Genomic DNA, 26,511 nt, shown 5'->3' with positions numbered 1-26,511 from the left:
GGGGATAAGGAGGAATTAGGGAGCAACTGCCCAATAGATGCTTTCGGAGGATGGCAGTGTTTTGGGAGTTGATAGAGGCAACAATTGCACAGCATTGTGAATGCTGATTGGTGCTGAATTTCACATCCATCTATCTGTCCATCTGTCTAGCTACCGTCTGTCATCTGTCATCTGTCATCTATCTTATCTATCTATTGCATACTTGACAAGTAAAATCTGCTTGTTTATAACAATAATCCAATATTATTTAACTGATCTTGAGAAAATGTATGTGTGTGTGTTAATCCTGAGTTCGCACCAGTGAAAGCAGTAAAGCCTACAGTGCCACTGAAGACACCATTTCCCTTTGACTCTTGCATACATTTATACTACATGTTCAATTGTTTTTTGACTAATAGAAATCAGCCTTATTCATTTGCTTTCATTTAAGCAACTGATGGCATGTCCACAGTGTTTCACGAATTAGGAAAATATAGACAGCATTTTAGAACAAAAACCCACGAGGCAAGTTTGGTTCTTTTCTTCCCGTTTATGGTGTTTTGGACCTTCCAGCTTCACTTGTGACTGGAGGTCCAGGTTTCCCTTGAGGGGATTTGGGGATTCCCCTGCCCTGGGTCCAGGTCAGCCATGGAAAACACCCAAGTAACTGCCCTGAGCCCAGGGCCTGCAGCTGGTGGGCTGCCCTGTGTGTGGTTTCTGGGGCCGCCCAGGGCAGAGTCTGCACATCACTGACTAGAAGCAGGGGATGCTGGGTGCTCCCGTGATGCACTGTGCCTGCTGGGGAGAGGTGGCAGAGTGAAAGGGGACTCTTTGTGCTACCAAGAAATAACTGCATGCATGAAATACTCAATGTGTCTCATATGCATCTTGGTTAGTGCTTACTTGCTCCGCGGGAGCTTTTCCTTGGCGCACCCCCATTACTCCCGATTCTGTTGCCTGCGCAGAGCCAGTGGCCAGGAGCTTCCCACTCTGCTTGCTTTGGCTGCTCTGCAGTCAGATCTTTTATCCACCTGGGGTTGACTTCCGCAGATGTGGCAAGATGAAGAGCCGAGTTCATTCTCTTGCTCCGAGATAGCTAATTCTCCCAACACCACTCGAGGAAGCCCTCTTCCTTCCTGGCATTCCTGGCGCCCCCTGCAAAACCGGCTGGCCATGTGTGTGGGGTTCATTTCTGCTCTCTATCATTCTGTTCCTCTGTGTGGTTGTGTGTGCTTATGCTGTGAATGTTCTCTTTCATTGTTATGGTTTTGTCGGAAAATTTGAAATGAGGAAGAAGTGTTAAGCGTTCACTTTTGTGCTTGTTCAGTTGCGTTAGCTACTTGGAGCCTTACTGGTTCCAGATGAAGTTTAGAATAGTTATTTTTTTCTGTTTCTGTGAAAAATGCCATTAGAATCTTGATAGGGATTGTATTGAATCTGTAGATCATTTTGAGTAGTATGACCATTTAAACATTATTAATGCAGCTAAGACTGGTGGCTCATACCTATAATCCTAGCATTCTGGGATGCCAGAGCAAGAGGATCTCAACTTTGAACTTAGCCTGGGAAAGTTAGCAACACTGTGTATCAAAATGGAAAATAAAAAAGAGTTTAGAATGTAAGTCATTGCAAAGGCCCTGGGCTCAGTACCCAGTGCCCCCACCAAATCTTACAAACTGTGAGCATGGGATTGTTTTCATCTATTTATATCCACTTTACTTTCTCTCGTCAGTGTTTCATAGTTTTCAGTGTATACGTCTTTTACTTCGTTGGTTAAATTTATGTCTCAGTATTTCATTCTTTTAAATATTTTGTAAAAGGAGTTTTTCCTTAATTTCTTTTCCAGGTAGTTGGTTGTCAGTGTATAGAAACACAGCTGATTTTAAATGATGATTTTATATGATGATGAAACTTAACTTACTAGTTTTAAGAGATTTTTGGTGGAATCTTCCAAAACATTTATTTGTCAAGTTTGTTGATCTTTTCAAAATACCAACTTTCAGTTCAGTGATCTTTTCTGTTGCTTCCTAGTTCTCATTTCATTTATTTTTACCCTTCTCTTTATTCTTTCCTAACCTCTAATGTGGTTGGGCTTTGATTGTTCTCACTTTTCTAGTTCTAGGTTGCTTATTTGAGATCCATATTTGTCTTAGTCATCTTCTGGTGTAAACTTCTTCTTACAACTGCCTCTGCTGCTATGCATAAGCATGTTGTGTTTGTTGCGTTTCTATTTTCATTTGTCTCCAGTAATATATATTGATTTTTGGCTGTCCTGGGGATCCATCCCAAGGCCTCCCACATGCTAAGCAGAAGGTCTACCACTGAGCTACAGCCCGGACTTCTGGCAAGTTTTTATTTCTCTTTGGATTTCTCCTTCCATCCATTTTTCTGTTCAAGCAGAGGTTGAATAATTTCCCATTTTTTTCAATTGCCCAAATTTTCACCTGTTAGTGATTTCCAGTTTCATACCCTAAAGTCACTCAAGGTTCTTAATATGTGCAAATTTATTAAATTTGTTCAAACTTCTTTTGAAGCCTAATCTATGATCTATCCTGGAGAATATTCTTTGTATGCTTGGGAAGAATATGGCCTGTTTCTATGGGATAGAACTTTCTGTATATCCATTGGTGTATGGTATGGTTAAAATCTTGGTTTTTTAACTGATTTTCTGTCTCTGTGATCTAGTCGTTGATGAAAATAAAATACTTAGATCTCCTGTGTTGCTATTTCTCCTTTCAGTTCTCTTAATATTTGCTTATTTAGGGTTCTGATGTTATGTGCATACATGCGTATGCAAAATTATTATGTCCTTTTGAAGAGTTGACTGTTTTATCTTCATATAGTTCCTACTTTGTCTCTTGTGAGTTTTTGACCCAAAGCCCATTTTGTCTGATATAAGAACAGATATCTCTGCCCTCTTTTGGCTACCACTTGCATGGAATGTCTTCTCTAGTTCCTTTCTTTTCAGACTATATTATGTCCTTAAAATGAATTTCTTGTAGCCAGTGTAGAATTGGGCCTCGTTTTTAATCCATCCAGTCACCCACAGCTTGTGATGACAAAATTGAATCCATTTACATGTAAAATAAATGTTGATAGGGAAGGACCTACTGTTGCCATTTTATTAGTTATTTTTTGACTCTTTGTAGTTTCTTTGTTCCTTTCTTCCTCTTTCTGCCTGCCTTAGCAGTTAGATATCTTTGTAGTGGTATATTTTGATTCTCTTTATCTTTTGTGCATCTACTTTAGGTTTTAGCTTTGTGATTACTATGAGGCTTACAGAAATCATTTTACTTTTTTAAAAAATTGTTTTAAATTGCTAGCAACATTTTTCAATCATATACAAAAACTGTATTTGTACTTCTACCCACATTTTGTGTTGATATCACAATTTACATCATTATAAATCTGTATTCATGGACATGCATTGTCATTTTCAGTTCTTTGGAGTTATAATTTTTGTGTTAGATTTCAGTGTGACTGATATGCCTCCCCTTCGAATGTAAGTGTATTCCGAATTTGTCTCCATACTTAGCTTTCCCCCTGTGTTTTTTTATCTTCCTATGGGTCTTGGTTTGATTTAGAACTCCCTTTAGCATTTTGTGAAGCTGATCTCATGGTGATAACTTCCCTCAGCTCTTGCTGACTGGGGAAGCCTCCCATCTCCCTCGTGTCTGAAGGGACAGCATTGCTGGGTGCACTTTTGGTTGGCAGTCTTTTCCCTCAGCACCTTGAGTGTATCACCCCTCTCCTGGCCTGCTGGGAAATGCAGTCATAGTCTCCTGGCAGTGCTCACATTGTCCACATGTTCCCTGGTGGAGAAGCTGCAGGGTGGCCAGGCCTCTCCTGGCACCATCTGTGTCACCTTGAGGAGGTGTCCTGGGTAAAGGGACTCTGGTCTCTTGACTTCTCAGTTTGTTGGCACGTGGATATTTTTCCCATGGAGCTTCTGGAAATGCAGCCGAGATGCCAGGCCTCCCGCGGGAGCCCTCCCAGCCAGGGGCGCTGAGGCTTGGCTTTGTGGGGAGAGGAGTGCTGGGACCTCATTCTGCCTTCTGAAAGGTGTCATCACCTCCTGTCCCTTAATTTGTAGGATCAACTTTGACATTTATCAAGTTAATATAAGTAAATCAGCTTGTTTCTGAGGAGCACATGTTATTCCATTGCATCTTTTTTTCTATATAAGGAATCTTTGTTTTGGCTTCTGTTTTTTGTTTTCTTTTAAACTTGTAGGCATATAGAGTGCCTTAATGTCTGTTCAAATATACCAGCCTCTCTCATTTTTGGCCTTATTTCTTAATATTTCCAAATTAACATAGAAATACATGGAGTTTTATTCTTAAATATATTTTAAAGATAAGTTGAGAACTTAAAACATTTTCTTTTATGTGTTTTGAAATGTTGTGTTTATTGAAAGTATAGAAGTTTCTTCAGGAGCTTCATGGGCACGTGGGCTCCCGCCAGAGGCCCACCATTCCATCCCTAAGTGAGGGCAGATCCTGAGGAGCAGCTATGTGGCCCAGACCAGCTCGGGCACACCTGCCCAATCCAAAGGCCCACCCAGAAAGGGGCTGCACGGGCACACAGGCTTCAGCCAGAGGCTTGCCATACCATCAGCCACAGCCAGGGACCTGCCTGGAAAAGTGCTACACAGGCACACATAATACCCAGAGGCTCACCCCGATACCATTGATAAATGCAAGGAGACCCTAGTCAAAGCCAGTTCAGACAACAGGAACTGGGGTGCACAGCCCCAACCAAAGGCCCTCCCAGACAATAGCTACATAGGGGCCCCAGTGAGAGGCACACCTAGATACCATCCCAAGTGTGCTCAGGCCCCAGCCAGAAGCCCACCCAGACAATAGGTCAGCTCAGGAATCCAGAAAGCCACCACTCTGAACCCAGGAATTGGTGTACTGGTGAGCAGCAGAGTAAAGACTGCTTTGTGGCTTGCTGAGAATTCAAGACCACTGGGTGAGCAAAAAATTGCCTCAGCAAAGACACAGGAGGCTGCATCTGTTGAAATGAGAAGACATGTAAATAAGTCCCCAAACCAGACTTCCAGATCACCTAATGGAATCCCAAAGGGCAATGAGATGGGACAATCTGATATCCAACCACCTGGACTCCCTGAACTGGCAATGAAAGGGGCCCTGGAAAAAATGAAGTCAGAAATAATTTCTCAGATAACAGGAGAGATTGTGCCCATAGTACAAGACATAATTAATAAATTAGAGCAGACACAGATAAAAAAATAGAGGAGCTGAGGAATATGATGGAATCCCAACATAGGGAACAAATGGAATCCATAAAACAGATGCAAGGAGATTTCCAGGAGATTACAAACTCCATTGAAAGTTTATGCAACAGAATGAGCCAGTGCGAGGATAGAATTTCAGATATAGAAGATAGGATTGCAGTTAGTGATCAGGAAAAGAAAAATTTCTTAGAAATAGTAAGGGACCATGAGAAATCAATCCAGCAGCTGCTAGACGATGCAAAGAATAACATCAGAGTGATTGGTGTCAAGGAAGAAACAAGAGAGAGTGCAGATGACATAAAAAAAAACTGTTCACAGAAGAAGTGGCAGAAAACTTCCCAAATAGGGGAAAAGAACTTGACATAGAGATAAGTGAGGCATATAGGACTCCAACTAGCCATGATAAAAAAAAAATTTACACATAGCCATATAATAGTTAAGATTCCAGAAACCCAACAGAAGAACAAAATTCTACAAGTAGTGAGAGAAAAGAAACAAATCACATACAACGGAAAGCCCATCAGAATCACAGAAGACTTCTCAGTGCAAACCCACAAGGCAAGAAGAGCATGGAGCAATGTATTTCAAGGACTAAAGGAAAACAGCCTCCAGCCCAGATTGATGTACCCTGCTAAACTATCTTTTCAAAATTGATGGAGAAATAAGATATTTTCATGACAAAGAGCACCTTAGGAACTTCATGAATACCAAACCAGCACTCCAAAAAATTTTAGACACTATCCTAGGAAAAGACAACAAATATCGCAACCCCAGAAAGCCCAGCAGAATGAATCTGTCAGGTGTGACAAGAAATTAAATGCAAAGGGGGAGAATCCAACAAAAAGAAAAAGTCATGACAAGGAAAAGTCAATATGTATCAATTATAACCATCAATGTTAATGGTCTCAATTCACCAATCAAAAGAAATAGACTGGAAGAACGGGTCAAGAAACAAGATCCAACACTATGCTGCATACAAGAAATACGATTAAAAAAGAAACTCATAGACTGAAAGTTAAAGGGTGGAAAACAATACTCCATGTGACAGGAACCTGAAAGAAAGGAGGAGTAGCTATCCTCTTTGCAGGTCAAGTGGATTTCAAACCAACACTGATTAAGAGAGACAAAGAAGGACACTACATCCTTGTTAAAGGAAACAATCCAAGAGGAAGAGATGACAGTCATTAATATATATGCACCAAACACTAGTGCACCCAACTATATAAAACAAATACTAAAGGACATGAAAAGTCATGTAAGCACTAATACAATAGTAGTGGGGTACCTTAATACCCCTCCCTCACAAATAGATCAACTAGACAAGAAATAAACAACTAAATACTAGAACTCAATCAAACTCTTGAACAAATGAACTTAATAGATGTTTCCAGAATGTTCCACTTCACAAAATCAGAACACACATTCTTTTCAGCTGCACATGGGTCGTTCTCTAAAATAGACCGCATGCTCGCTCATAGAACACGTTTAAGTAAGTGCAAAGGAACTGAAGTTATCCCCTGTATATTGTCAGACCACAGTGCAATGAAATTGGAGATCAATAGCAAAAGAAACTGCAAGAATTTCATAAACACATGGAAACTGCACAACACACTGCTGAATAACCAGTGGGTCACAAAGGAAATTAAAAGAAGAAATCAGACAGGCCCTACAATTAAATGACAATGACAGTACAACATATCGCAATCTATAAGACACAATGAAAGCAGTCTTTTGAGGGAAATTCATAGCAGTGAATACTCACATTAGGAAAACAGAGCGAGCTCAATTACACAACTTGATGCTGAACCTCAAGCTTCTAGAAAAAGAAGAGCAAGACAAACCCAAAACCCATAGAAGGAAGGAAATTATAAAGATCAGGGCAGAAATCAATGCAATGGAGAGACCTAGAGAACAATACAAAAAAATCAATGAAGCCAAGAGTTGGTTCTTTGAAAGAATAAACAAAATTGACAAATCCTTAGCCAATTTATCAAAAAAAGGAAAGAAAAGGCCCAAATCCATGCAATTAGGAATGAAAAGGGTGAAATTACAATGGACCCAGCAGAAATCCAGAGGATCATCAATACCTACTTCGAGAACCTATATGCCAATAAGATAGAAAACACAGAAGAAATGGACAGATTCCTAGATACTTGTGAATTATCAAAGTTGAACAAAGGTGACCTTAAAAATTCTGAACAACCCAATATCAATCAATGAAATTGAAAATGTAATTAAAAACTTACCAACTAAGAAAAGCCCAGATGGGCTTCACTGCTGATGGCTTCACTGCTGAATTCTACAAGACATTTAGAGAGGAACTACTGCCACTACTGTTTAAACTCGTCAGTGAAATCCAAAGGGAATACTCCCAAATTCATTCCTGGAAGCAAGCATCACCTTGATCCCCAAAGCAGACAAAGATCCAACCAAAAAAGAGAACCTATAGGCCATTCTCACTAATGAACATAGATGTAAAAATCCTTAATAAGATACTGGCAAATAGGAGACAGAAGATCATACACCCTGACCAAGTGGGATTCATCCCAAGGATGCAGGGATGGTTCAACATATGCAAATCAATAAATGTAGTACACTACATTAATAGAGCCAAGGACAAAAACCATATGATCATCTCAATAGATGGAGAAAAATATTTGACAAAATCCAACACACATTTATGATAAAAACTCTACAAAAAATTAGAATAGATGGTCTCTACCTCAATCTGATAAAAGCCATCTATGAAAAGCCAACACCCGGTATCATACTAAATGGTCAAAAGCTGAAATCTTTCACACTAAAATCAGGAACAAGACAAGAATGTCCACTGTCACCACTCCTATTCAATATAGGTCTGGAAATATTAGCCACAGCAATTAGACAAGAGAAAGAAGTACAAGGAAAAAAGATAGGAAATGAAGTCAAATAGTATTTGCAGATGACATGATACTCTACATAGAAGACTCTACGAACTCCACCAAAAGTCTTCTAGACTTAATAACCAAATTCAGTAAAGTAGCTGGATACAAGGTCAACACAAAAATCAATAGCTTTTCTGTACACAAAAAACAGACTCACTGAGAGAGAAATGGGGCAATCCATGCCTTTCACAATAGCATCCAAAAAATTGAAATTCCTGGGAATCAGCCTAATAAAAGAAATCAAAGACCTCTACTCTGAAAACTATAGCACTCTGAAAAGAGAGATTGAAGATGATATCAGAAAATGGAAAGACATCCCTTGCTCCTGGGTAGGAAGAATCAACATAGTGAAAATGGCCATACTTCCAAAACTGCTATATAGATTCAATGCAATCCCAATTGAAATCCCAGCAGCATACTTCACAGACCTGGAGGAAACAATCCAAAAATTTATTTGGAACAATAAGAGACCTAGAATAGCAACAGCAATTCTAAGCAACAGAGACATGGCTGGGGTATCACAATCCCCAACTTGAAACTATACTACAAAGCTACTGTTATAAAAACAGCATGGTACTGGCAAAGAAATAGACCTGAGGACCAGTGGATCAGATTAGAAGATGCAGAAACAACTCCAGACACACTCAGCCACCTCATCTTTGACAAAGGAGTCCAACACCCTCACTGGAGGAAAGATAGCCTCTTTAATTAATGGTGTTGGAAAAATTGGGTTTCAACTTGCCAAAGATTAAAACTAGACCTATATCTCTCACCATGCACTAAACTAAAATTGAAATGGACTAAAGATCGAAATATTAAAACAGAAACACTAAACTGGCTGGAAGAGAGGTTAGAAAGAACTCTTGAAGACATTGGTATAGGAAAAGATTTTATGAACAAAACCTCAGTTGCCCGTGAACTAGCAGAAACAATCAACAAGTGGGATCTCTTCTTACTAAAAGGCTTCTGCACAGCAAGAGAATCCACCAACAGTGTGAAAAGACAACTCACAATGTGAGAAAAATTTTTACCAGTTGTCCCTCAGACAAAGATTTACTATCTAACATCTATAAAGAACTTAAAAAAATCAGTCTTCCCAAATTTAAAGACCCAATCCAAAAATGGGCATCTGAAATGAACAGACATTTCTCAGACAAAGAAGTAGAAATAGCAAATAAACATATGAAAAAATGTTCAACATCACTGGTCATTCGAGATATGCAAATGAAAGCAACACTGAGATTCCACCTCACCCCAGAAAGAATGCCACTATCATAAAATAAACCAATAACAAATGCTGGCGGGGCTGTGAGGAAGGAGGAACACTGCTTCGGTGCTGGTGGGAGTGTGGACTGGTGCAACCACTGTGGAAATCAGTATGGAGATACCTCAAAGAACTAGGACTGGAAATCCCATTTGACCACACTATTCCACTGCTGGGTATCTTCTCCAAAGAATTAAAAGAATCATACCATAGCGATATATGTTCACCCATGTTCATAGCAGCATAGTTCGTAATAGCTAAAACTTGGAAGCAGCCCAAATGCCCATCAACTGGAGACTGGATAAAGAAGATGTGGTTTTTTAATAAAATGGAGTATTACTCAGCCATAAAAAATGAGAAACTAGAGACATTTATTGCTAAATGGATGCACATTGAGGTGATACTCTTAAGTGAAATAAATAGGACACACGTGTGTAAATACCGAATAGTTTCTCTGGTGTGAGAAACTGAAAGTGTAAATAAGGACTAAAAGGTGTAATAGATAATGTGAAATAGGAAGAAAAGGGGCAAAGGGGAAGGGGAAATAGGAGGGGCAGGGGAAAAGAAGGGAATGGAATTAATATGAGAAAAAGAAAAAGTGGAAAGAAAGTCTTTGTAAATAGGAGGGAAGGAGAGGTTGAAGGGATGGCGGGGGAATGGGGAAAAAAATAAGAACCCAGATGGATTATGTAAAGGTGCAAATTTCCAGTGATGAATGTCATATTGTAGACCTTAAATGTACCAGTATAATTAATAAAAAAAGAAGTTTCTTCAGGTAGTTCATTTGAAATTGTGTTGAATTTGTAGACTAAATTTGGGAGAAATTGACCTCTATCACAACTCATTCATGAATGTAGCATATCTCTTCTTTTATTCATATCTTCTTGTTTGTTTTTCTACTTTAACCATGAAAGTCTTACTTGCTCTGTTAACTTTTAAATATTTTTGTTAATCAGAGTGCACCCAGAGTAGCAGAACAATAGGAAACATGTCTCTACGAAGTGCATGTTTCTCTTGCACATCAGCTAGTTTTCCTGGACTTGCTTTACAAACTGACCATGAGAACTGGCTATGGAGATCCGGGTCTGTGAGGCACAGGCACGGGGAGGTGAAGGAATCCAGCTTGCAGGCAGGGCTCCAGCTCCTGTCCACGTGGAGGAGTTAAGTCTCCCTCTTGTTCTCAAGCTCTCCGTCTCCTCCACCTGACCTGGGGCCTCTTGTCTGAATGAGTCAGGCCTGTGCAGGCGATGGAGGACAGTCTCCCCGGCCAAGATCCCCTGCCTGTGGACTGTAATGGCCTCTTTGCCTACAGGAGTGCCTAATTAAATAACCGCGCTAGAGCCGAGCCACACTGATTTGTGACACCGTGCCGATCCAGTTTTGATTGCTAATTAAGTTGTATCTCATTTTTGGTATATTGATTTCTGTTAGATAATTTTGTATCTGAATCACTTCCCCAATTCTTACATTTGTTCTCGTATTAATTTGTCTGTTCGGTTTGGCCTTCTATATTGATATTGATATTGATATCATCTGAAAATAATTCCATTCGATCATATTATCTGCAAATAAAGCTAGATATGCAGACTTCAGTTTTTAAAAATCTTATGGCATTGGCCAGAACACCCAGAAATAAGTTAATTTATGGTGATTACATTGAATGTCTGTGATTCTCTGACATTGGTGGGACTATGTGTAAAATTCCAACATAAACGAGATGCTTGTTCTAGGTATGATATAAATCCTGTAAGGATGTTTCCTTCTGCTCCTAGTTTTCTTAAGTGTGTTTTGAAATTATAAACACATGCTGAACTTTAGGAAATTTTTCTTTTATATCCATTGAGAAAATCATCATATGACCACACTGGTGTGTGAATTTCACTTTTATATTTGTTAATGTGAAAATACACTTGCTTTTCTGCAATAAAGTCTAGCTGATTATGATGTGTTATGCTAGCTTAAATGGGTAGCAAATTTTTAAAATAATTGTGGTCTGTGTTCATAAGTAAATTGGCTTATACCATAGTTTTCTTTTGTAGCTTTAATTTTGAAATTAAAGTCAACCTAACTTTGTAAAATGTTACAGGCTACTTTCCTTCTTTCTCCTTCCTAGAACTCCTTTTATAACAGGGGTTTATCTGTTCCTGCAGAGTTTGCAGCATTTACGCATAGAATTTCCTGGGCCAGGGCCTTTTGTGTTTCCATCGTAACAGGCTGTATGAAGAATAGGAATGTGTCTTTCTTTTACAGTGAAGTTTTGATAAATGCAAAGCCAGTTGTACAACGCTGCTTAGGGAGCATTAGAGCTTTCACTCAAAGTAAGTTATCACCCTCCCTCTGCGCAGAAGTCTGCTTAGAGAGAGGCCTTGCAGAAGTGCAGAGTGCCTGTTTGCTCCCGGGTCTCTAAGTCTCTGCTTTCTGTCCTCAGGACACACGGGTCGGCTGCTCAAGTCCCTGTGCCTCCTGAGCCTCTCCTTCCTGCTGCTGCACATCGTCTTCCACATCACGCTGGCAAGCCTCGAGGCCCAGCACCGCATCGCGCCTGGCTACAACTGTGAGTGTCCGGGGCTGCGCTTTGTATCTCATGTGTGTCTGAGAATGCCATGGGTCATTGTCAGCGTGCGCCTAGAAATGATGTGTGGTGATTTGCAATCCAGTGTAGCATGATTACATAAGAAGCTTCGCCATAGAAGCGAGGTCACAGACAGTGAACCCAACATAGGCTGGATACAGGGGTCTCGTCTGTATGTGGAATATTGTCATTAGAGTTCACCTGAAATCAAGATGTACACACAGCCTTTGGGGCCACAGGTATTGGGAAAGATAGTGGAGTCTTTTATTAAAGATAGTAAGAAAAGATATATATATATAGTTTCTAGCAAGACAAATAAGAGTACAAAAGTAGAATAACTTTATGTGAATTATATGTATGACAATGACATCAACCCTATTACAAACTGTAATGTGAGATTTCTCATGTCTTTATGGGAAAATGTCACAACACAGATTATTTTTCAAACTGGGGGTTATTTCCTGGTATTCATAGAGAAGTAATATGTCTTATGAGCATTATGTGTTTAATTTATGATCTGAGAAAGTCCATATACCGATGTTTTGTCTAGATGTTATCTTTCCAAAATAAACCATGCTTCTGTTTTTGTAGGACATGTGATTGTCACTCCAAGTACAGAAACATTTCAAGCACATGGAATACTACCCATATGTTTTAAGTTAAACATAAAGAAACCCTGGGATATGTGAACTAGGCTGCAATAACAGTTGTAACTTGTCAGTTTTTCCTTGAAGAACTCATTTGTGGGTTTGAAATTTCCTGAACTCTCCTGAGCCCCAAGACAAGAAATGTGAAGTAAACATACCCTTCCCTCTGAAGTAGAGAGTTCAGAACTCTCCATGGATCAAAGGGTATTAACTTAAATGAGGTGAGGGGATTCTTCAATAGAATTCATATTTGTGAATTGCTTATTGTCCCTCGCTGCATGTGCAGAACTAAGCATGTGTTCCTTTTGGTCACTCTCTTCACTTTGGAGTTCCTTTGCTGACTGTGCCTACCAAAGTGATTTTCATTAAAGACCCATAATTTAAGCATGCTTGCTACACTTAAAATTAATAAATTATTCACATACTGTAAAATTCATCCATTTAAAGTATACAGTTAGATGGTTTTTAATTTAGAAGACAGTGTAACCACCTAAAACACAAGTTTCAGAAGAGTATTCACCCTTAAACCCCGTGTCCACCAATAGTTCTTCCCATCGCCTTCCCAGCCACCCCTAGGCAACCACTAAGCTACTTTCTTTCTCTGTCAGATTTACCTGTTCTGCCCCTTTTGGAATTATAAAGGAGTGGAGTTCCAAGATATGTGGCCTTGGTGTCTGTCTGACTTGATGTAGTGTGATGTGTTGAGGTCCTGTGTGCTGTGATCTGCATCAGTACTTCATTCCTTTCCCTGGAGCAATGTTATTCTGTTGTTAAGATGTGGTTCGATAAAGCCAAATGTCATCTCATTACTAAAGTTTTGAACAAACACAATGTTTAAATAATAGCATTTCAGCTGTGTATAGTGATGAAAAGGCTTTCTCTTTGGCTAGGCTCGCACTGCTTTGGACCATGTAGAAAGGTGAGCAGCACAGCTCTGTGTAATTCCCAGGCAGAAATGCTTTGGCCGTGTCACAGCCAGGCGGTCCTGGAGCATAAGGACGGATTTTATAACCATAAGCAGAATCTGCCTAAAAGGCGTTTTCAAGAATAATGAGTTCTCCATCACTAGAAGTATTTCATCACAGATACATTAAAAGTTATCAGATTTTAAAAATTGAGTTTGTAAGTACATTATCTTGCCTCCTTCTGCAAATAATACCAGGTTGCCGAGCAGTGTGGAGTGCTTGGACAATGAACTTCGTGATGGCTTCTGGCTCACAGAGTCTGGGCATTTCTATTTTTATCCACAGTGATGATTTTTCCACAACTCTATAGTGATCAAAATAAGAATGCAGTATGAAATGCTAAGACAACATTCTTTCCTCTGCAGTGTACTTTTGTTCTCTTTTATAAGGTGTAGACAGACAGTTACACTCACACACACACACACACACACACACACACACACACACCCATCTGGTCTTGCCTCAGCCCCTCCTTCCCAGCCAGGGATTCAGGACACCCGAGCAGCACTGCAGGTGGGATCAGTGCCCTGGAGAGCTCTGTGTCTCCCAGGGGTGCAAGGAGGAGGCCACCTGGGTGTAGACAGGGCTGGCCTCCTGACATCCCACTTCTCGGGCGTCCTTGGCCAACCCCGTCTTGTGGAGTCAGATCTGCCTTTCCTAAGCTTTCTTCCTAGATATCTGGGCTTCTTGATAGTGGGGTTTGCCTGTGTCTCTGCCAGAGGTCTTTGTGTTTGTGCACAAGTGTGGGCTACACTCATTTCTTCCTGCACTGTCCCTTGAGCTAGTCACAACCTACGGGGATGTCTTCCCCCACCCTCGACTTGCTGTCCCCATAGGAAATCCCTCCTCTGCTCCACAGAGAGGCCTTTGAAAGGAAGTTACAGTAGTAAACTTGGTTTCTACAAAGTTGGATTCCAACTCAAAGTCTCTTTCTAGCAAAATCAAAGTTCCAAATGGAAGTTCCAGTATTTTTGATGGAGTAATCAGTAGACAAGAGGATGTGTTTAAAGATGGATGAAAAGAAAGTTGAGTTCTTTCGTTACTTGAAGTTAAGTTTCTAGACATTGTAAATTTCTTCTGAAAACTCTAGCTGCACATGCTACAGCATCAGCTCCCCAGGTGTTGCACATTATTTTGGGTTCAGTTGCATGTGTAGCATTAATATTAATACATTCTTGGAAAAGGGCAAACGAGAAGGACAAACAAACTTCAGAGCTTGGCAGGCTGGCTTAGTGTCCAAAATTGACACAGACTAGGTTTTCAGCCTCGAGCATTTTTTAATGATCAAATTATATAAACTCCAGAAAATACTGTTAGGGTGGGTAATGGAAATATCGGCTTTTAATTTAGGGTTGAGTTCACTATAGTGATGTTATTGTTTCTCCAGCAGTTGGAGTTATGGTTACACCATCAGAGTTGCAAACACAAACTCAGTTGTTTTGATATCCTAAGTTTGAAGCTCAGCCTTCTTTGGCATCTGTAAATAGAAAGTGGCAGATTTTCAAATCAAAAGGCAAACACTGTCTTGGTCATCGGGGTTGTAAATTTTGAATGCATTTCTCTGTGTTGAAGAAACTGGTAAACAAAAATGAAATAACCCAGGCTGGTCAGGTTTCTCAATCACAGTCAAGTGGTATTCAAATTCAAGACCACCAAGTGCTCATTTATATGTGTTTAGTTTTTTTCCTAATGACCTCTTTCCCTATTTAAAACTGTATCCTCACTCCCATTATAAGGAACGCTCTCAGCATCTCTCAGGAATCTGACATGTGCTTGGTGACAACAGTAGCATTTATAAATACGGAGTCCTTGTAGGTTCTTGTCCCCTTGAGTCCCATGAATATTAACTATCAGTAGTAAGATTTTATTGTAGCCTATTTCGTGTGTGCTGGCTGGCAGGTTTGTTAAAGGTGCTATTGTGCAGAACTGAAACCTGACATCACCCCCTCTTTCTTTCCAAAGCAGGGATCTCAGAGTGAGCTAGAAGTCCCTGGAGCAGGGAGAACTCTGCACCTTCTGCTCAAATGTGTTGTGCCACTAACTCAAATATTTTCATTCCATCAAAACTATGCTGCTTAAATAAACGCCAGGCCAGTTCCAGTTCTGTCACAACAGGGTCATAGGAGGGGCTTGCCTGACCGTGTGGTCTGTGGGTGGCCAAGCGGGCACCGTCTTTAGCAATCTGGGTTTGTGCAGCACCGATGCAGGGAGTCGACCAAAAGCAATCTGGAGCTCACAACTGCAAGAGAGAATTTCCTGGTGGCGACTGCTCCACACGATAGCTGCCCTCAAGGCCATGGGCTGAGATCATGAGATTCCTCTTCCTTTTGCTCCTGCTTTCGTGGTGCAGCTGTGCTCCGCTCTTCTCAAGGCGTCCGGTTGCCCTATTCCATTCTCTACCTGGGTCTTCTGGGCGGCTGCACAAAGGACACTGCAGGGCAGGCAGGCCTGTCTGGTGCTGTCCAGCTGCAGACAGCAGTGCCACCTGGTCCACTTGGGGGCCAGGCCTGGCCACCATGTCTCGTGCCCTGTGCACGCAGCCATGGCGGTCTTGCAGAGCCGCCCCGATCCTGGGTGTTCACCTCCTCATCAGCGTGGTGTTTGGGGCGTTTTTGCTGCTGCTTGGAGGAGACTCCTTTCAGAGTCTGGCGGGACAGTTCCTGGTGTTGAGGCCAGGATGCTCTTTTTCCATCTCCTCGTCCTTGCTTGTTTCTTCTGCTGTGCTCGGTGGCCCCCTCGTATTGGGCCCTCAGGTCCCCCATGGGTGGGGGCATCGAGGGTCTGTGTCTCCTCATTCTGAGAGACAACACACCTCTGCCCAGAGGTCCACTGCCCGGGGTGTCGTGGTGGCCTTAACAGTGCTCGTTCCTGATCCCCTTCTGTCCTCAAAGCACATGGCTCCCAGAGTAAGACCCCATGTGATGTGTCCATGTGGGGGACAGACACAGGCCCCATGGGGACAGATGCAGGGACCGACGGTGGTCCTCACCCCATGAGTATCACCGGGGTAGCATCACTGACTGGCACTCTTACCGTGTTCGCTGGGGATGGCCCTGACCCTGCAGCCACCTGGTAGGTCTGTCCTGGTACAAAGGACCCCATGGCCTCAGGAAATTCTCTGGTTTTCCATGCTGTAACAGTGCCAGGGAGCAGAGTTAACAGGTATGAAGTGGGGGACATGTGTGTGAGGGACTCACCCCTGTGGGCTGCAGGGCCAGGGTTCAAATCCCCTCCCATGCTGCCCAGCCCCTGACTTGGGCACCCACAGCTCCCCGATACAACATGAAAACCAGGGTGCAGCTCCTCCTCATCTGTCGGTGCAAGGGGAACCCCAGCCCCACTTTCCACGAAGGTGGTCCAGGCCGAGGGGACCTCGTGGTTCTGCAGCCCTGGGCACCAGATGGACTGGCTGTCCTGCTGACCTAGTGGGGAGCAGTCCCAGTCCCAGATATTCAAGGCAGGGGCCTGCATGGAGGTGGTGCAGAGAGCCATCCTGTCACAGTGCTCGGCTGCAGCCAGGGTCCTGAAGCAAAGACCACGAGCAGTGCTCACACCCAGAGCCAGGCGCAGGCAGAGCTGAGGGGGGCGTGGAGGGGAGCCATCCCCTGGGTGGAAACTCATGGGCCAGTGCCACACGAAGGAGGGACAGACTCATGGCGAGGGGCATGGCACACAGCAGTTTCCAGAGAGGATCTCCCTGGGTTGTGAGGAACATGTTTATGAAAATGTTCATACTATTTATTGTCTGAGTCAATTTAGGCCATTTGGCGACCCAGCACTACTCCCCCTGTGCCTCAGTTACTCCACTGCGAAGGGCAGGTGGCAGTTGGCATCACATTGGTTGAGAAGCTAATGGGAGTCCGTGGACATGCCCAGGAAGTGTGAGCTGGTTATGTTAACCCTTAGACAGGTTATGTTTCTCACCCAGGGTTGCACACATGCAGAGCACTAGAGACATCTCGGTCCAGGTCAGGCACAGGTGTGTGGGTGAAGTCGGGGTGAGGCACAAACAGTGCCCTGCCCCGTGCTCTAGCTGACTCTCTCACCAGTTCTGTCCCACCTGGCTTCATACACACCGTGCCCTATGGCTGGAATCGCAGACGCCAGGGCTCCGTGGTGCTGGTGGAAGGGGGGGTACCTGGGGCCTGTGTCTCTAGGAACCTCATGTCCTCCTTCCAGGGCTGGCACCCCAGCCCTGCTCTTGGAACTGCCCAGGGCTTCTGGGTCCTGTATGGCTCCTCCTCCTTTCTAACTCACCCCAGGCCCTCCAGCTGGTGATAAATCTGGAATTCACTGTTTTTTCACCCTTTCTAGATATAGAATTCTAGAAAAATGGAAGTCTCCGGAAGAGAAGAAACTAGCACTTTTGTGTCCTGTGACTAGTGCTCTACCTTACATATCTCCTTCCACGCTTACTGTGTGGCTTTCGCCACCGACAGGGACACTGAGGCAGGGCAGACAGTGACTCATATTCCGTCACTTAATTACTTAGTGGTATAGCTAGAATTGCAGTTCAGTTTTCTGGGCTCCGTACTCCATATTCCCTCCAGTCTAGCCTGCAGCCTCATAAGTTTCTTGGGCGTTTTCATGGAGAAGTTGAGAGATGATTACTTAGATTCTGAGGAATATATCAGATGAGAATGTGCAAATTTTGGGAGGTGGTGCGTAAGAAGATGTGTAAAGTGTCCTTGGTTCATGTTGGTTGGGAGTGGCCTCATGGACTTGGTACATGATGTTGGCTTTGAGGACACCTTGGCCCCTGGGAGGAGATGGGGGATGTAATAGGGACCTTGCCGGCCCAACCACTGGCCGCCGGAGCACGTTCCCGTCTCCTGGAGCCCAGCCCCTGCCCCTCTTCCCGTGGGCCTGGCCATATTCCTGGGTCAGTGGGCTGAGAGCCCAGGTCTTCCGTGCTACAGCTGGATCGGCTCTGTATTTTAAAGCCTGAGAAAATTGGAGACTTGTTTTTGAGGATGTAAATCAGTCATTAAACCCACAAGAATGTACTGGGAGTCTTTTTGTGAGCAGAAATCGACTTCCGTGCAGCGGGAGGCCCTGAGGTCCTGGACCCTGAGCCACCTCAGAGACCCACATGCACAGTGGGTCCTGACGCAGCACGGAAGTCTGCAGTGTCTGAGTCAGCTGCGAGGTTGGAGCGGGTGTCAGGGCGGTGGTGATGTCACATCTGAGGGCGGTTCGGGACACACCTCAGCCCTCCTCCCTCCGGAACCCCCGCCGGAATCCTCGTGCTGCCTGGCACACCCTCTCTCCTCAGTGACCCTGGCCAGGCTCAGCTCGCAGGCCCCCACCCAGTGCAGCCCCTCCAGCCACCTCTTCCCTCCCTGGGCTCTGCCTCACCGTGCGGCACCCCAGCGCAGTGTGAAGTATCTCTTTGGTTCTGTTTTGATCTGAAGCTGCTTTGATAATAGCATCTGTGCGTAATGGCCCTCAAGTGCCAGGCGTGTTTTATTCACATCGTCCCAGCTGCGTGTCCCGGTCCTGGGACGTGCCCGGCCCTCCGCACCATGCTCCGTGCGGGAGCCTGGAGAGACTGGTGGTGGCTGGGTCCCGCGCACCCTGCTCGGCTGCCCTTCAGCACGGCGCCTCCCTCGGGGTTGAGCTGATCTCGGGGTGCCTGAGGGCTCCCAATGCCCTGAGGACGGTTGGTCGGCAGTGAGCTCTTCACAGAGTGTGCAGCAGCTCCTCCAGCTCCCGAGTTAGAATGCCACTGAGTGGAGGTTGGAACTCTGCACTTGACCCACGTTTGGTAGCCGGAGCCCCTGCCACAGTGCGATGTGCGACCCTGAATAAAGGCGTCTGCAGCAGCAGGAAACAGATGCAGGTGCTACAGATGCCACAGACGCCGCTCCCTTGCTCCATTCTGGTTCTGGCCCAGCTGTTGCTGCCGCTCTCACACTCGGGCACATGAGAGCCCTGGAGTGGCTGCAGGTGACAGTGTCCTCCTTCCTGGCCCTCTGTCCCCATGCCCTGCCCTCCAGCTGCAGGTGACAGTAGTTCCCACTGTACCTCTCACCTCAGGAGGGTTCATCAGCAGGAGGAGTTTGGCTGCTCTTTCAAAGACATCTATCAGTCAGTTACTCGGTGTGTGTTTCCTTTGCAAAAGGAAGTTCAATTGCCATCTACATTTAGAGAAAGTAGGAGTGAAAAATACCAAAGAGCTGGAGCCGGAGGTAACACAGGGGGAAGAGGAGACGGGTTGTGGTGGGGCGAGTGTGCTTTGGCCTGGGGTCTCACACTAGCCCGGGAGGACCCTGCCAAGGACGTCACCCGACCCATGCCCTCCAGTTCTTGTAAGGTGAACACAGAGCAGGAAGTCTAAAACGATCTGGAATTGATTTTGTTTGCTTAAATAACAATTTCCCTAACCTCAGTGTCATGACACAGCATTTCTAGTGTGAATTATTTACAATAAAAGCACTGAGGCAGGTCTGTGTGGTATGGGAGTAAATGCAGCCTCACAGTTTTAGAAGGACAACACCAAGCTCCATCTACGTGTGCTCAGTTTACAGTAGAGTGGAAGGGCATTTCAAGGGCACAAGGGAGGCCACAGAGTCAGGCCAAGTACAGTGCTGATATTCCAGAAAGTACTGACTGAGCGGTGCAAGTGTACTTACCCTTCAGATCCCTTACGAGCTGCTGTGTGTCTCAGGACTTAGATTTGTGAGTTCATGGATTGAAGCCATGTTTCCCTGTTAACACAAGTTTGGACTTAACACAATTAATCTTGATTCCAAGAATGTATTTTAAAGAACAAAGATTGGCAAAGAAGTTACTAATATCATTCACACCTTACATTCAATTTGGAGAAAGATTTAAGCATATCCTGGTGACCCCTATTAAATAAGAGAATATATAGAAATTAATATTATAGACCTATTATACAAAAATGTTATAGACAGATGTTTTACTTATGATTTTACCATTTATTGTTCACTGTTTGCAAACATGTATTGTGTTTTTGGTTATTGTTTCAAATTCTTTTTCTTTACTTTGTGTATATTTTTGCATGTTACGTTTTCTTCTATGTGTTCAGCGGATAATCCACTCTGTAAAGGGCAGTCGCTCAGGGACAGCCCAAGAGTGTGAAGATAGCTCAGAAAGGCAGAGCTGACCCCCGAGCCCGGCAGTCCCGTGGGCTGCTTCATCTCCCTGCTCTACCTCGGGTCACGGTAGCAACCGACACACCCTGTATCCAATCAGGACGGAAAGGCCAGAGTCCCTTCATTTTCTCATTTTGCAGAATCGGGACAATATTTTCATTGCAATCTCACCTTCATTTTTATAGGTACAACTCAAAAACACCATTTTGTATTTGCTCCCTTCATGAAGAAACGTGACTGCTACATTTTAATTTTAACAATGATAATTATATCTTGCGTTATTAATTTTCAGAATGTCTTCCCCAGAAGTAGGCCCTGCACAGCCATCAATAAAGTTAGACTTAACTGGTTCCAGTTAGTCACGCCCCCTCATCCCGCCCTGTACACCTGTGTTCACAGCTGTTTGCTGCAGCCTTTCCGAGTGCACTTGCTCTGTCCAGTGCCCAGCACAGGCTCTGTGCTCCAGGCTTCCAGCCTGCAGGCAGGCAGTGGGAACACAGGGACCCCAAAGGGTCTGACATGGCCTGCCACTGAGGGTGCCCCCGGGGCCATGGGAATACATGTAGTGGCCCTAGAAAGGTGGCTGGGTGTCCTTGCCAGAGACATCGGTGCTGCTGCAGGTGGAGACTGATGCCAGGGCACTTGTGTGTGGGGTCAGAGGAGCCCAGCAGGGCAGGGAGAGGAGCCAAAGCCAGTGTGACAGTGGGCACGGGGAGTGGAGCAGGAGCCAGCACAGGGGCCCTCTGACCCTTGGGGTTTGTAGGCAGTGGGGAGAGGATGAGTTCTCAGCAGGGAAGAGAAATGTGGCAACTCCTCCAGCCTCTCTGAAGCATCATCCCTGCGGTCAGCCTGGCCCCTCTGCTGCCCACTCTGGTGGCCGCCTCTCTACTCTGCTCCTGTGAGGTTACTTTTTAGGCTGCACATGTGAGTGAGGTCATGCAGCTCTCTGTCTTTCTGTGTCTTCCTTGTCTCATCTAGGGTGATGTTCTCCAGGTCCATCCATGTTGGCACCAGTGACAGCATTTCCTTCTTTTGAAGGCTTCCATGGTGTATATGGACCATGTGTTCTTTATCCCTGCATCCTCTGTGGGCGTTTACATCATTTCCCTATCTTGACCATTTTGAACTGTGTTGAAATGAATGCAGGAATGCAGGTGTGTACTCAACATTGTCTGTGAACACTGTCACATGTAAATTTATTATTTCTTTCCTTAGGATCAATTTCCAGGAGTGGCTTATGTAGGCCGAGTAGTTTGACTCTTCTGCCTCTGTTCTGTACCATTCTTTAACATGTCTGTACCTCTTAGAATATCACCAACAAAGGCAGTTGGGTGGACAGATGGATGGATAGATATTTTTAAAGTGTAGGCTCAAGGTCTTGGGCCTCCCTGAGGTCTCAGAAAAATCCTAACTGACAGCCCCACTCTGCTATGCAGATTTCCAACAAGTATGTAAAAAACCCAACCTCATTAGTCTTGAGGTACACACAGGTAACTGCCATGTGCTACAACTTCACACCAACTGGAATGGCTGAAATAAAAAGACAAATCATACTAAGTGTTGGTGAGAATCTGGAGAAACCATTGCTCTCACACACTGCTGGAGGGAATGTGACCTGGCACAGCTGCTGTGGGAAACAGTTTGGTAATTCTTCAGAAATTACACACAGAACTGCTATATTCTCTGACAGTTCCACCCTGTGTATGGGCCCAAAGAGTGGAAAAGAGTTTAGACTGGCACTGTTCACACCAGGACTATTCACAATAGGCAAAAGGTGGAAACCACCCAAGCACCCATCAGAGGATGTTTGGCCAAACAAAACAAAAGTGTGGTGTGTGTAGACACAGAATATTGTTCACTCACAAAATGAAATACAGTAAGGGCTCTAGTGTGGCTGAACCAGAAGTCACACTCAGTGAAGAAGGCAGATGCAAATGCCCGAGTGAGATGAATGCCAGAGGAGCCCTGCCTGGGATGGGCGGTGGCTGCTCAGCTCTGTGACCTCTCCCAGTGCCCTCTTGCTCCCTCTCCAGCAGTTAGGCCTGCGGGGTGTGTGCTTCACCTCAGCAAGGAGAAGAGATGAATGCTCATCCTGTGCACCAAAACCTCATCACGTCTGAGTAAAGCTTTGTGCGCCTTAGAAGATGTAAATAGTCCAGGCTTCTTTTAAAAATAATCACCAGGGGGGCCAGAGATTTAGCTCAGTGGTTCTGGTGCCTTCCTTGCAAGTGCAAGTACCCAAGTTTGATCCCCAGTACCAAAAAACCCCCCCAAAAACACCAGTGAAATGAGCCTCTTCTCCTGCACTTACTATTTGCGTTTATTTTGTGGAAGTTTTGCCATCTTGTGGCTCATGCTACTCTCTGTACGTGTGCTTTACAAGATTGATTTAAATATTGATTTTTTAAAAATTATTGATCCTTTTTTCCCTCATTTTTATTGGTATAATCCATTGTTGCTATTTTTTATTGCTTCAGTGTGATAAATCTTCAAATTTTGTTTCTATTGTGCACTATTTCTTACTAGTTTTTATCATTTAAAATATATGCAGCTCTTTAATTTGTCTGGAGCTTATTTTGCACAGAGACTTCGAAGACTGGAATCCCCCAAAGTCTCCTAGCTGTCCTGACCATCACTTCTAAACAAGCCTGCCTTCTAGAGCAGCAGGCAGGCTTCACCCTCAGAGCCAGCTCTCAGGGCTGGGGGTCGGGTTCTGGTAGGTGGGGCCCTCTCTCCTGGGCCTCCCTTCACTCTTTCTCTGATTCCGAGTAAGTTTGTGAAACCAAAATTCAGGTAAGAGCTTGGGTCTTGAGGACCCCAAATCAGGGCAGCAGCACCCTGCGTGGTATCTACTGAGACCTCAGTCATCTTCATTTCAGAGTCAGGCATGAGCTCCATGTGGCTCTCAGTGCCAAATGTCAGATTGACAGACAGCTTCTGTGAGGGTAACATCGGGCCACACACTTCCAGACTCTGTATTCAGTTTATGAGTGTTGTTCCTCTCATTCTGCCATGAATTAAGGCAGTGTGAAAAGGCACAGCAGCCCTGCTTACTGGCGGGGGACAGGTTCCCCTGAAACCTCGACCAGTGCCTCTTCCCTCGGGTGCTACACTGTCCTCTAACATCCCATGGTAGCATTTCATTTACAAAGTCGGCATGGTAAGAGATCGGCAATGGCTGACGATAACCAGAACAGCTACCGTGAGGTGGCCAGACTCACTGCTCTTGCACTCGGCACTGTGTTCAGCAAGGCCAGGGCTTCACCGAATAGGGCCTGTGCCGTGGTCTGTGTCTAGATGTCCCCTAAAGCCTCTTAGAGTTTTAGATGGGGGATTTTCAGAGGTGGCTGAATCTAGAGTGTGATGCTAGGATCAGTGGTGTGTGATTATTAACCCAGTCCGTGATTGCTTTGGCACTGCCCTACTCCCAGTGGCCTAGAGAAAGTATAGAAGGGGCAGAGAGACGCTGCCATGGCCCTGGTCACTGTGCTACCTTAGGTCCCCATGAACCGTTGTCCCTCTGCCACGCCTCCCTGCCTTGGAGCCAGCCGGCTATGGACTGAGACCTCTACAAACTGGAATTTGTGAGCTGGAATACGCCTTTCCTCCTTTAACTTTGGGTGTTGGGTATTTTGTCTCAGCAATGAGAAAAGTAACTGAGCCTGAATCCCCTGAGGGTCGCTCTGGAACTGAGGCAGCCACTGAGGGCTGCACAGTGGGGTACGCCAGACACCCCAGTCCCGGAGGGGCAGAGCTGGATGGGGAGAGATCTCACTACTCAGAGCAGTGCCCAGGTTAAAACTTCGGAATTGTGCATTCAACGATTTTCCAGTTAACATTTTCAGATGGCATTGCCTGCAGTAACTGAAACCACAGAAAGGGAGACTCCAGATAAGGGGGACCACTGTGCTGCTGTGTTTTGAGGGGGGAAACTAAAGATAAATGCCAATAAGGAATTGTGGGGTTTTTCCTACAGCTACCTGGTGGAATCAGTGAATGTGCAAAACCATTCTTTACTTTCTCCAGGTTTTATTTCCTGATCAGCATCATGACTTTATATGTCATATATATTTGGTAAACTTCTAAAGTTAGACTTAGGTGGAGACACACAAATATTGTTTTGAATCTAGAGCATAAATGCAACTGTGTTTGCTATCCGATATCTCCCACTAAGCTGATTTTTTTTTTTTTTTGGTACTGGGGATCGAACTCAGGACCTTGCGCTTTCAAGGCAGGCACCAGAACCACTGAGCTAAATCCCCAGCCCAGCTGATTTTTTTCTAAGGATATTTCTACTTAATCTTGACTGAAAGAATGTTTCTGAGTATGTTTACAGCTTCAGAGCCAATTCTGCTATTCTAAAGTTTGTAAAGTGATGGAGGAGTCTGCATATTAGGATGGGATGCAGCTTCAGAGTCGTGTTAACAAATGACTATCAGTTTCTGGCTGAAGGGGAAAAGCTTCTGATATTTAGCTAATGTGGACTCACAAACCGGTGGCTGGAAAGGACCATAGCAAGCGTGACCCTCCAGGTGAAGAGGCCACGTGGCACGTGTGTTTGGGGGATCCAGTTATAGAACTAAAAAGACAGTGAAGCGAGGCTGTGAGTCCGTTTCTGGAGAAAGGAATCAGTACTTGGTAAGGGGGAACTAGAAGAAAGAGGAAACGTAGCACCGCTGAATGAAGCAAAATGTCCTGGCTCTGGAAGTCACGAAGCACATAAGTGGCAGAAGGACTGACAGAAACCCCAGCAGCTGCGGAGACCAGGTGCAGATGGACCGTGGTGCCGGACCACGGAGCAAGGACAAAGCCTGTGAGCAGCAACCAGGACACCGGGGAATGGAGAAAACCTCACAGGAAATGCCACGTGTCTGAGGAGGCTTGGGAGGGCAGGTCAGGGGCTGCAGAGTGGCCGAGCAGAGGGCCGAGGCTCTGGGGGACTGTGTGTCACCCACTGGGAGCTCAGCCTGGGTGGATGTCGTGCTGCATTATTTCTGAGAGCCTTTTACTGAACTGAGCACCTGAGATGGCTCTTACTGAGGGCCACCCAGGGACCAGAACCATCCTGATGTGAGTGCTCCCATGTGTGGATTAGGCAGTTGTGGACTCGGGTCCTCGCGAGTGGGGAAAGTGCTGGCTATGAGCAGCAGGGTGTGTTCCAGGGCATTGCACGTGGCCTTCAGAATTCACTGCTCAGCGCCCTCTGCGTGCCTCACAGGGCACACCCACTAACACGCAACACAGTGGCCAGTGGCTCTTGGGGAGTCCCTGCATTTCCTCCTGGACGCGACAGCCATCTGGCCACCTTGGCTTTCACTGTTAAGGCTTGAGGAGCACGGCCTTCCATCACTTGTGAAGGATCTCTTCTGCTGAACTCACGGTGTCTTTGTGGGCCTCCAGCCTTGCAGACACAGGGTGCCAGGCGTCTACTGCTGGCTAACTTGAGGGGACCCCGCGGGAGCACTGCACGTGAGGATCTTCAAGTGTTCATGCGAGCTGACTCGTTTTAAATTTCTGTAGCTTCAGTGTAGCAGACTCTTCCACTACATGGCGCATTCCAGATGTCCCGGACCATCTTTTCCACTTCAGAAACAAGGAAGCAGACACCGTAGTTCCTGGTCTTTTTCAAGATCACAGAGGAAGAGGAGTGCGACAGAGCTTGCACCAGACACATAACCAGTGCTCGGTTAATCATGTGCTGGGAAAATCCAGGGCAGAGCTCATACATGGGGGCGGGGACATTTTCCAGCCAGAGTAGGCAACTCAGGGAAAACCCAAA

General features: G+C 44.8%; 1 protein-coding gene across 5 annotated transcripts in view; it reads left to right on the top strand.

Annotated features, from left to right (window-relative positions):
* The window catches only part of Piezo2 (piezo type mechanosensitive ion channel component 2), a 321,693-nt gene that overhangs the window by 99,706 nt on the left and 195,476 nt on the right, over positions 1 to 26,511 (top strand). For all 5 annotated transcript variants that reach the window (XM_021265256.2, XM_087194955.1, XM_087194949.1 and 2 more), the window contains exon 3: positions 11,856 to 11,981. In XM_021265256.2, coding sequence (XP_021120915.2) covers positions 11,856 to 11,981 — 126 coding nt within the window. The remainder of the gene's footprint in view (positions 1 to 11,855; positions 11,982 to 26,511) is intronic.

This window comes from Heterocephalus glaber, unplaced genomic scaffold (genome assembly GCF_053883595.1).
Source record: "Heterocephalus glaber isolate CG9 unplaced genomic scaffold, H.glaber_assembly_v1.0 deba00000331, whole genome shotgun sequence".
NCBI lineage: Eukaryota > Metazoa > Chordata > Mammalia > Rodentia > Bathyergidae > Heterocephalus > Heterocephalus glaber.
The sequence above is the reverse complement of the archived record's forward strand: the minus strand, read 5'-3'. Positions and strand labels throughout refer to the sequence as shown.